Consider the following 12017-nt stretch of genomic DNA (forward strand, 5'->3'; position numbering starts at 1 on the left):
ATGCCTAGACATGAAACTGGTGGATCACAGAGCACATACAGATACAGTTTTAGGCAAATGCTGCCAAAGAATTTTCCAAAGTGGCTGTACCAATTTTCAAACCCACTTGAAATGTATAAAGGTTCCAAATGCTCTACATTCTTGTCAACACTTTGTATTTCAGATTTTTTAATTAACACCATTCTGGTAGGTATGTAGTGGTATCATATTATAGTTTTAATTTACAGTTTTCTGAAAATTATGTATCAGTACTTTTTAACCTTGGCCATCTGAACAATTCATTTTCTAAAAAGCCTGTTCCAGTTTTTCGCCCATTTGTTTTAAAGCTGGGTTGTCTGAATTCTTTTGTATTGATTTGCATACTTTTAAATATACTCTATATACAAGTCCTCTGACAGATATAAGTATTGCAAACACCTCTTCCAGTGTGCTACTTGCCTTTTTTTCCTCTTAATAGTATTCTTTAATGAATAGACGTTCTTATTTAACGAAATACAGTCTTTTCTGGTTAGTACTTTTTGCACCCTGGTTTAAAAAGCCTTTGCCTCCAAGAGAGTCATACAGATAATTTTCCATGTCTTGTTTTAGAAATTTTCATATTAAATCTATAGCTCCTTCAAGGAGCAAAGAATCTCTATTTACAGAACTATTTCTGATAATGGGGGGAGAAAAGAAAGCTTCACAACTGATTTCATGAAGTCAGCGTAATTCTGAATTCAAAATACACCCATATAAACCTCACTGATAAATGTAGATCTTAAAGAACTCTAAGACACCAGCAAGTCAAATTCAGCAGTGTGGGTGAAAAAATGCACCACAGCTAAATATGATTTAACTCAGGAATGCAAAGATGGTTCAACAGGAGATAATCTATTAATGTAATACATCCTATTAACAGATTAATGGAAAAGATGATTATCTCTACCTGCAAAGAAAAAGCACCTGAAGAATTCAACACTTTTATGTTTTTAAAAAACAAAACAAAACAAACAAAAAACTCTTAGAAAACTAGTATGACAAAGCATATCTACCAAAAGTCTTAAGTTATTTATCAAAACTAATATTAAGGCATTATAATTAATGATGAAACGTTAAAGGTACTCCTATTAAAATCAGGAATGTGGCTGAACACGGTGGCTCACACCTGTAATCCCAGCACTTTGGGAGGCCAACGCGGGCGGATCATGAGGTCAGGAGATCGAGACCATCCTGGCTAACATGGTAAAACCGTCTCTACTAAAAAAACAAAAAATTAGCTGAGTGTGGTGGCACGGGCCGGTAGTTCCAGCTACTTGGGAGGCTGAGACAGGAGAATTGCCTAAACCCAGGAGGCAGAGGTTGCAGTGAGCTGAGATCACACCACTGCACTCCAGCCTAGGCAACAGAGTGAGACTTCATCTCAAAAAAAAAAAAAAATCAGGAACAAAAAATTCAGAATCATGTATCTCAAGGGAGTCCTTACTACTGCCTGGCAATCATACTCTCCCTCTTCTATTCACTTTTTTACTTTTTGACAAATGGCTATGTCATGTATTATTCCTTCTCAAACCTCTAATACTTATTCCCATTCTTCCTTACTCTCAGATGATGAGCTTGGTCTCTATACACAAAGGTAAACTGAAACACTCATGAGAATGTTCTCAAGCTACCACCATGATGTGTCTATCCATATACTTGTTTTTTCTCCTATTTCTATAGTAACTCTTGCTACTCCTGGTAAAGCAAAGGCTAATCCTTTTGCTTGTACAAGATCAGGTGTCAGCAAACCACAGTCCACACTGCTTATGCCTGCTTTCATTTGACAACAGCAAAGCTGAGTAGCAGTAATGGATTGTATTGCCCAAAATGCCTAAAATACTATCTAACCTTCAAAGAAAAAGTCTGCTGACCTCTAAACTAGATCATATCTCCTCTCCATATAATCATGAACACTGCTGGTTGCAAGTGCCCACTAAATTCAGTGCACAAGAAATAAAGTAAAATCCCTACAAGATACATAAAATATCAGGGACATATCAGATATACTGAAGACAAAAGATCTTAGGGCCAGATCACGTATGAAGCATGAAGATTTTGAATGGCATAAGATTTTTCAACAACCACTTCAAACTAGAAAATCAGGCCAGACATGGTGGCTCACACCTGTAATCCCAGTACTCTGAGAGGCCAAGGTAGGTGGCTCACTTGAGTCAGGAGTTTGAGACTCGTCTGGCCAACATGGTGAAATGCCATCTCTACTAAAAATACAAAAATTAGCCTGGTGTAGTGGCGTACGCTTGTAATCCCAGCTACCTGGGAGGCTGAGGCAGGAGGATCACTTGAACCCAGGAGGCGGAGGGTGCACTGAGCCAAGATTACATCACTGCACTCCAGCCTGGGGGACAGAGGAGACTCTGTCTCAAAAACACAAAAACCAAAACAACTAGAAAATTATAATCATCTGTTAAATTTGGAGAGAAAATGATTTTTACCTTGGAATTCTATACCTATCCCTGCCACATTATCAACCAGGTGTCAAGGCGGAAGGAAAATATTTTCAGCAACACACACATCTCAAAAATTTTACCTCTTCATATACTCTTTCTTGAAAGTTACCAAAGGATGCATTTCACTAAAACAAAGGAGTAAATCAAGAAAGTGGAGGACATGGATCCAGAGATCACAGGCTCCAACACAGAAAAATGGCAAAAAGAATTCTCAGAATCAGCTGGTGCAGTGGCTCACGCCTGCAATCCCAGCACTCTGGGAGCCCGAGGTGGGTGAATCACTTGAGGTTGGGAGTTCGAGACCAGCCTGACCAACATGGAGAAACCTGTCTCTACTAAAAATACAAAACTAGCCAGGTGTGGTAGCGCTAGCCTGTAACCCCAGCTACTTGTGAGGCTGAGGCAGGAGAACTGCTTGAACCCGGGAAGGGGAGGTTGTGGTGAGCTGAGATCATGCCATTGCACTCCAGCCTGGGCAACAAGAGCAAAACTCTGTCTCCAAAAAAAAAAAAAAAAGAATTCTCAGAATCATGATGAAGGGAAATCACAAGTATAGCTACACAGAATAAGTGGTGGGCAAAGTGCAGATTTGAGCAAGAAGATAAGAGAGCTCAAGAAGAATTTCATTTTTTTTAAAAAAACTGAGTGGTCAATTAATTACCTGATGTGTTTGATGATATTGGGACACTTTGTAGAAAAAAAATCAGAGACAAATAGGAAACTAAGAAATAAAAAGAAAAAAATCAACTCCAAGAAATATAATCATAGTACACTGTAAGGTTCCACTGTAAACATATTTACAAAGCCATAATAATGTAAACAATCAATGATTTAATCAAAAGCATGACTATATTGGGAAGACAGTGGGAAAGAAATTTCAAGGTGGCACAAGAATCCTAAAGCACAGACTCATCTACCACAGAAGAAAGCCAATAGATAACATCTAAAATTGAAAAACAGGGCCAGGCATGGTGGCTCACACCTGTAATCCCTGCACTTAGGGAGGCCGGGGAGAGCAGATCAACAGTTGAGGTCAGGAGTTCGCAGCCTGGCCAACATGGTGAAATCCCATCTCTACTAAAAATACAAAAATTAGCCAGGCGTGGTGGCACATGCCTGTAATCCCAGCTACCTGGGAAGTTGAGGCAGGAAAATCAGTTGAACCCAAGAAGCGGAGGCTGCAGTATGCCAAGATCATGCCACTGCACTTCAGCCTGGGCGACAGAGCAATACTCCATCTCAAAAAATAAATAAATGAAACTGAAAAACAAACAGTAAAAGTATGTCATTTTTAAATTATGTAAATAAATATCAGAAGCACCTATGGATGCTCTGAGAGCAGGACACAGGAGGGAAAGTCATAAAGAGATGAGACAGAGGACTGGAGTTTTAATTACAGGTTATCTGAGTACCTGGCTTGGGGCCAGAAAAATTCAGATTTCAAATCTTGTTGAATTTCAGATTTTGTCAGATTTTGGAAGACTTGCATTGCCAGTTGGGCATCCCAAATCCAAATATTTAAAACTCAAAATGCTCCAAGGAACATTTTCTTTGAGAGTCATGCTGGCACTCAAAAAGTGCCATTTAACATTTTGGGTTTCAGATTTTCAGATTCGGGATGCTCAACCTGTATAACCCTTGTAGTACAATTTTCTTTTTAACTGCACAGCTGTATAAGTCAAATATTAATTTTTTTAAAAAAGGGAACAAAACCAGGGGTCCTTTGTTATTCATTACAATTAATATCCCACAAATATCTGAGCATCACTATGTGTCAGATACTTTTCTAGGTGCTAGGAAGACAACAGTGGACAAAATAAGCCCTTGCTCTCATGAAGCTTACAATCAGAGAGGGAGGCAGATAATAAACTAATGTATGTTCTAATGTCAGATAAAGCAGTGATGTAAAAATAAATAAATAAAGCAAGGCAAAGGCATGGAGTACGATGGGGGATGCTATTTAATAGGGTTTTCAGAAAAGACTTCTTCCAGAACAACAAAAGGAAATCAAACTAAAGAAAATCTGTTCTGAAAAAAAAAAAAAAGGTCATGTAAGTGAAATAATAGAAAGCTATCAATTAAATTCAAGATGAGAGATTCAAGTCTTTTACACTCCAAAATAATGTATTATTCAAAAGCCAGAACCAAAAGTTTCTCTGTAATGAAATAAACTGCCAAGCCTCCTCAAGCTAAGTCATACGAACACTGCTATATCCACATACCTGCATGTCTATATAGATCCTTCCCATATCCCTAACTAGGTACTTAGTAAAGTAACTATGTAAATTTATATTCAAACTTTTTTCTTTCCATAGAATAGGTAAATGTAACACATTTTAAATTCCAGTGTTTTATTTCTATTATGTAGTTAAAAGTTTTCCTAAATCAAAAGCATTAAATGAAAAAAGATTCCACATTAATTCCATGGTACTAAAATTTACCACACCCAATCTTTATTCTCTCACTAAAAAGGAAACAACAGGAAATTTAAGACACATTTAAAGAAACAATTTATAGGGTAATGCAACACATTCATTTTCCTCTCCAAGGAACCTCAGGCTGGGGTAGTTTCAAGCTATTTGAATTATCTTTCATTGAAAATTAACTTAAAAAAAAAGTAGTCAGATTAAAGTGACAATTTTATTCCAAATACAGGCATTACACAATATCTCATATTCAAAAAATGGATACATTTCAACATATCTTATTCTCAAATCGTGTATCATTAAAATTAAAAGTAAACCCAAACTATGTGTCTATTTTACATAGCAAAAAAAAAAAAAAAGCATGCTTTGGGAGAAAATAAATGGGTTTAAAGTTTAACTCACAAAAGAAAATAAATTTGATTAAATAAATTTCAATTAATAGTTTAAGGTTTAAAAGTTATTTTAAAAATTTCTGGAAAACCAGATTGTCAAGGAATTGGTTCACTCATAGTCAGCTAGAAAGAAAACGGTGATATTTTAAAATTTTAGACCAAAAAAAAATTTAGATTCCCTTATAAATAAGTGCCAAGAGAGAATATTTTCAGCAAACATTTCATTTAACTACATAAACCAAAAGAATAAGGCTGTCTAACCACATGTAAACTATGCATCATCTGACTTCAGGTAGAATATTTATCTTTGGTATACTTGGTAACCAGAAACCCAAAGTATATAAACATAGGCATATTTTAAAAACATTTGTCAATGTTTTTGTTCTCCAGGCAATAATTCCCACTATCCTCAGAAAGAGAAAAACAATATCCTTAACCAAAAAGTTATCAGAGGAGTTTCTACTTCTTAAACTTTTAAACTAACATTTTTGCCCACTTATTATTAAACTCCATCAGGGCACAGACCTGTCTCTTCCCCTGTTGTGTCCCCAACCTCTAGGGGACTAACTGGCACCAAGTAGGTACCCAATAAATACGTGCAGAATGAACTGAGCCTCTGGAAAAAGCGTAAGTGTTTTAAGTTGCAATAGGACAATTTCACCTATATCGATCATTCACTACACTCAACTCTAATGACGTAATAAAAAGACTCGTACTAGGTATTTAAAAACACACACACAAATATATTACTCACATATGTATCTGACTCACAAAGCCAGATATTTTCTCTCAGGAAAATTTGTTGTATTCTTTCGAGTATTACATATAAATATTAGAAAAGCATGTTGTGTCCTGACAAATGCAAGTGTTATCTTCAAATTTATGTTGCAATCTGAAAAAAATCTAGGCAAACTAAACAGTATTTCCAGGGTCCTGCCCCAAAGTATTACTAAAAGTCAAATTCCTTAATTCAATGAAAAGTGAAATAAGGCACAGTGGGGCTCACGCCTGTAGTCCCAGCTCCTTGGGATCCTGAGGCGGGAGGATCGCTTGAGCTCAGGAGTTTGAGACTAGCCTCAGCCAAATAAGGAGAATCCACCTTAAAAGAAAAAAAAAAAAGTGGAATATAATGGAAAAAATGTACATCTTACCGTTTAAAAACTATGCTGAATTTTAAAAAGAAAAAATGAACTAGGCTTAAAATACACTGAAATTATTTATCCCAAATGGCATTAATGCCTTTACATCTTGATATTTAGATCTGCCTAAAAAGACCTTTGAAGCTACATGATAAACTTCATGCCTACAAAGCTTGAGTTAGAGGTTATCTTTGTTAAAATAATACTGTTTGGATGTTTAGTTTTGGAAGTTTCCTCATAATTCTAAAGTAAGATATTTAGCAGTAAGAGTAATACACTTATATGTACGATTCTATAGCACTTTGTTCTATAGCACTTGTACAAGCATAATTATCTTGAGTGGAACAGGCTTTATAATGAGCAAGCTATGATCTGCCTAACAGCAATACTCTGCAAACACGGACTGAAAAGTTTCCTAACATTCTGATGGTCATCTTCAAAGAAACTTGAACAGGAATCGATCTAATGGTCGATACAGAAAAATACCCAAGACAACTCACAAACACTGGTAAGAAAACAAGGCTCTCTATAGCAATTAAAGTGTTGGGGGAAAAAAATCCAGGGAGCATAAACGATAAAGCTCAATTAACTGCTGCCTGTAGGTTTCTACTTTATGGTCTTAAATACACACTAGGCATTAGGTATTTCTTTTAGAGCTTTTTTTTTTCTTTTTAACAGAAATTTAGTATTTCAATTGCCCCTCCTCCACAGCTAACATCAGTGCCCTTTCTTCCTCCTCCCTTACCCCTCCCAGCTCAAACAAATTAACATTTGTACTAGGTACCTCCTATCAGCTCGCAGCTTCTTCCCAAACACGCCCACGTACACTGAAACTGGCCTGCGTCTACAAAACACACAGCTACAGGAAAAGAGCTTGGGGGTGGGGGGAGCTGAGGGGGGGGAATAATCGCTCCGCACAGGTTTGCGGCGATTTTCCAGAAATTAGCTCCTCGCGCATGGCTCGCGTTTCTTCCAAATCACCTCCAAAGCACGGTGTTTATGAGCCTACCTAATCCGATACTGCAATGGAATTCCGGATATTTGCAGATAGATCTCCCGGCTTTGCAAGTGTTTGATGAGATACGTTCAGAATCTCCTTTTTTCTAGAGCCCGGTTCCTGGCTGTACAGCAAGCCGACCTGAGGCTGCGGCCCCTGCCCCACACCCGGGCCGCGCGACCGGCCCGAGGCCAGCGCAGGACGCAGCCCCTCCGGGGCCGGGGCTGGCGGGGCAGCTTGGGCTGCGGGCCGCTCTGCAACAGGTCACCCTGACCGCGAGTCCGCGGGTTCGCGGGCGGCCAACTCTGCGGCCAGGCTTCTGGGCGCAGCCGCCGGGGCCAGGGGAGGGGGTGTGGCCCGGCTTCGGCTGGTCCTGGCTCCGAGGTCCGGGATCGGGCTCACCTGAAGGGAGGCTGACGCGCCGCTGGGCGTCAGAACAGCGCGGGTGGAGGCTGGGGGCTTCCGCCACCCAAGAAGGAGAGCGAGGCGGGTTCAAGGGGTCGCCGCGCCCCCGGCTTCAGGACGGCGCCCCCAAGCGGGGACCCCACGACCGCTCCGATTCTGAGAACCCGCGGCCGAGGGAGGCGCGCCCCCCAGCGCCCCTCTACCTCAGCCCCAGCTCCGCAACCCTCTCCCTGCGCGCAGGGAGAGCAGCCCCGGGGCCCGCGGCCGGCAGAGCCACACTCCGCAGCGCCACCGCGGCCGCCATTCCCCGCGCCGCCCGGGGGGCGCCGCGCACCCACCCTCCCTTGCTCCCCCGCATCGCCCCGCGGCCTGAGCCCACCGACCTGTGCAGCCGCGGCCGTCGCCTCAGAGGATGGAAAGACGACGCCGGCCTCACGCTTCGCCGCCACGGCCGCCGCCTAGAGTAACGCTCGCCGACCCGAACAGTCACCGTCTCTCATTCAGCGCCCGCAGCAGCCGCCGCCGCCGCTGCCGCCGCTCGGGGGAGGAGAGTGAGCTGGAACCACCCCGTCCGCGCCAGGGGTGGGGGAAGAGAGCGGATCTGGCGAGGGCGCGCGCCAAGCGGGCGGGGCGGAGCCGCGCGCGCGCGCGCACCAACGGAGCGCGCTCGCGGGGCCCGCGAGCGCTGCAGCCGTCAGGGTCTTAACCTCGCGCGTCCCGCCCGCAGCTTTTCGGCCCAGCCGAGCCCAACTGCCGCCGGGGATCGGTGTCCGCAGCGCGCGCAGCCAGCCGCAACCCCCACTGCCCGGCGCCTGCTGAAAGAAGCGGCTCCCACCGGCCAAAGAAGGGGGCGGGAAGGGGTGGGAGGATGGACAGGTGGGGCGTCCGCCACCGCCTGGCCACCCGCTCCCGGCACGCGGCCCTCTGTGAAATCCGCGGTGATGTCTGTGGCCTTCAGCGCCCGGCTCTTCACCTTTAAGGCCAAAGTCTGGAAGCACTTGGCCCAAAGATCAAATATTCAGCCCACGCCAGCGGTGTTTTTATAAGTCACTGAGGACAAATGAGGGGGCTCCAGATGTGGCGAGTCACCCCACTGCCGTAGATAGGGTCATAAATTATGGTGATCAGTATCCTCACACGTTAAGATTCGGGAGGTGTTAGAAGTAGGCCTTTGTAGATGTCACGCAGGGTCCTACCCTTGACTTAAGGGGCAAATGACAGAAATTGGGCGGAAAGGTGTTTCAGAGAGTGTACTAAATGGGTGGCCTACTTAAAACTAGCACCATTTGATGCAGTGACTGTTAACGGAAGGTTTTAAGTGAGCCGCCTTTGTATCTGCTGTCATTAGACCATTTGGAAATGGATAATTATTTGATGATCTGCAGTTCTTTCTCTAGGCAATGTGCAGTAGAATGTGGAAAGAATACTATGTACCAGCATTAAGTGTAAAACATGAAAGGACCAATAATTCACTATTCCCATTTGGTTTCTTTCCTCCCTTTAATAACCGCTAAACAGAACTGATTAATCTTGAACGTTGAAGAATGCTAATTATTTCCTCCTTTGATTGCCTTGTGTCATAGCCCTTTTACTCTAGTTGGGGAAGCAAGAATGCCCTTCAACCCCCTTCTCTCAAATAGGGTTACTTCTGTAAAGCACCCCAACGCAAAGTTAAGTCAAAAAGAGAAACAGCAAGGATAGGCAACAAAGTTCATAGTGTTTCATTTTTATTCCATTTTACTTTCAAAGAAAGTCTTGAATCATGACGAAATCACTAGAAGAAGTAGAGCAATCAAAAGAAGAAAAAAAGCGTTCCCCCGCCACCAATATTTCAAATGATAAGAGTCCAAAAAAGAAAAGAAAAAGGAAGATGATTGGTAAAAAGGAGGGAAATGCATTATGTATACAGAAAGTATTCCCGTAGATGTTAGTTGCTTCAAGTCCCAAATCAACAACAACAAACTGAATTAGCACTTGGAGGAAAAACCCCTTCCAGTTATTGAGTTGGGTAAATGTTTAGTCTTTTAAAAGTGTTACTAAGAGATTAAGGAAAATGTTGTTGGCTATATGCCAACAATAATACATACAACATACATACCATTATCACACATAATTAAGTGCTCTTGAGAAATAGGAAAACTGAGGAATGGAACTCTTATGTTGTTAAATGTCATACAATTACTTGAAACTTGAATTAGGGTTTCATAGATATAAATAAGCCAGGATCCCTACATCTGCCAATAATTTTCACAGCTTATTGTAAAAGCAGTGAAGTTTTCACTTGGACTTTGAAAAGAAAAAACCATGTGACTCATGAGCAAGGCCATGGATATACTAAATTCTTATGCCTACTGAATTCGAGTTTGAATAATTAGCCCAAATCTGTTTCTCACGTTGATAACTTATAAAACAATACTTTTATTAACCTTAAGAGTTGTGTTAAGTTCAAATTTGTGAACTTGGTAAGATTAAGAATTTGTATATAGGCCGGGCATGGTGGCTCACACTTGTAATCCCAACACTTTGGGAGGCTGAGGCGGGCGGATCACCTGAGGTCAGGAGTTCGAGACCAGCCTGACCAACATGGTGAAGCTGGTCTCTACTAAAAATACAAAAAAATTAGCCGGGCTTGGTGGTTGGCGCCTGTAATTCCAGCTATTCAGGAGGCTGAGGCAGGGGAATCACTTGAACCCGGGAGGCAGAGGTTGCAGTGAGCCAAGATTGCGCCACTGCACTCCAGCCTGGGCAACAGACAGAGGTCCTACCTCAAAAGAAAAAAAGAAGTTGTATATAAAAATATAGAAAAAGGCCGGGCGCAGTGGCTCAAGCCTGTAATCCCAGCACTTTGGGAGGCCAAGACGGGCGGATCATGAGGTCAGGAGATCAAGACCATCCTGGCTAACACGGTGAAACCCCGTCTCTACTAAAAAATACAAAAAAACTAGCCGGGCAAGGTGGCAGGCGCCTGTAGTCCCAGCTACTCGGGAGGCTGAGGCAGGAGAATGGTGTAAACCTGGGAGGCGGAGCTTGAAGTGAGCTGAGATCCGGCCACTGCACTCCAGCCTGGGCGACAGAGCGAGACTCCGTCTCAAAAAATATATATATATAGAAAAAAATATAGAAAAAAGTTTGTCCTCAATCTCTTTTATAAAATAAGTGTCCCTTCCCATTCATTGATAAATGAAAGCAGTGGCTTTTTACACCAAATTTTCTTTACCAGAGCACTTTTATCACAATTAAATTCTGTGCGTTGCTTTATGGATTCCAATTGCTTTTGCCAAAATACAAGAAATATGCAAAGTCTTAGTATAACAAAAAGTACTAATGTATAAAATAGAAATGCCATTATGTAAAATAGAAATCAATAAGAATTGAATATGCTTAAAAGTCATTTCAGAGGAATCACCATTATGTAATAGTTTCATTACTATCCATCAAAATTATTTCCAAGGGGCAAGCCAAGGAACTAATTTAGATATAGAACAAACAGTTCAAAGAGACCACCACTGCAATAAACCAATCAACAAGCAACACAATTCATTACAGCTGTCAAAACAAAATCAAACTGGCATGGTAAGAAAGCTTATTTTTTCAGTAATACCTAATTCTATTACAACCAAAAGAATTTCAGTAATAACATATACCTTTGTTATTTCTCTAACCTTTAATCTTTTTTTTCAAATATATATAGTTGCTGGACATTTTGAAGAAATGTGTTGGTTGTGTTTACGATATCACAATTTAAAATATAGTCAAAGTTAGCATTCCCAAAATTCACCTTGTGGGAAAGGACGCGTAAGGGAACTTCCAAGGGCTAGACAGACATTTTCCAGAAAACTGACACTACGGTAGAAGGAGAGCCTGCCGTAATTCCCAATCAAGAGAGATGCGTCACAAGTCTCCAGATACCAACAACAAAGATAATCAACAGTCCGTTCAAATCTGAGCAGCATATTAATTTTACAGTTTACATTTACAGTGAAGTTGCATCTCACAGGGCAACTCTATGTGGGGTGTTGAGCAGCAGGGATTTATTTGCTTAATAATCATTAATGTTTTCCTAGAATAATTCTTCAAAAGGCCGGAAAGTATATAAATGTTTGCATACACTTATGCTTTTCAATATTAACTTTAAAGATAGTTTTAGTAGGCCGGGCGCGGTGACTCACGCC

The 12017-nt window shown here is 41.5% G+C and overlaps 2 protein-coding genes and 1 pseudogene across 7 annotated transcripts in view; 2 read left to right on the forward strand and 1 right to left on the reverse strand.

Moving 5' to 3' along the window:
• RALGPS2 (Ral GEF with PH domain and SH3 binding motif 2) overlaps nucleotides 1-8719 on the reverse strand; it is a 187037-nt gene extending 178318 nt beyond the window's left edge. For 2 of the 6 annotated variants that reach the window (XM_021930174.2, XM_021930176.2), the window contains exon 1: nucleotides 8229-8719. The gene's annotated coding sequence lies outside the window, so the exon portion shown is untranslated. Of the gene's footprint in view, nucleotides 1-5829; nucleotides 7367-7452; nucleotides 7561-8228 lie in introns of those variants that run through there. The other 4 variants (XM_003893467.3, XM_003893466.4, XM_009192595.3 and 1 more) reach the window with 4 other exon arrangements.
• LOC116271291 (pre-mRNA-splicing factor CWC21-like) lies at nucleotides 7380-9320 on the forward strand. Its single transcript, XM_031658256.1, has one exon. It carries the CDS (start codon nucleotides 8258-8260, stop codon nucleotides 8549-8551), a length of 294 nt encoding a protein of 97 aa, XP_031514116.1. The 5' UTR covers nucleotides 7380-8257; the 3' UTR covers nucleotides 8552-9320.
• Nucleotides 7432-8218, forward strand: LOC108583155 (annotated as a pseudogene).
• Nucleotides 9321-12017: the final 2697 nt, after the last annotated feature.

The sequence above is a fragment of the Papio anubis genome, chromosome 1 (assembly GCF_008728515.1).
Source record: "Papio anubis isolate 15944 chromosome 1, Panubis1.0, whole genome shotgun sequence".
NCBI classification, from domain to species: domain Eukaryota; kingdom Metazoa; phylum Chordata; class Mammalia; order Primates; family Cercopithecidae; genus Papio; species Papio anubis.

What these genes read in the sequence shown, in the direction of transcription:
- LOC116271291 (XM_031658256.1), top strand. Translation starts at nt 8,258, where the DNA reads ATGGAAAGACGACGCCGGCCTCACGCTTCGCCGCCACGGCCGCCGCCT.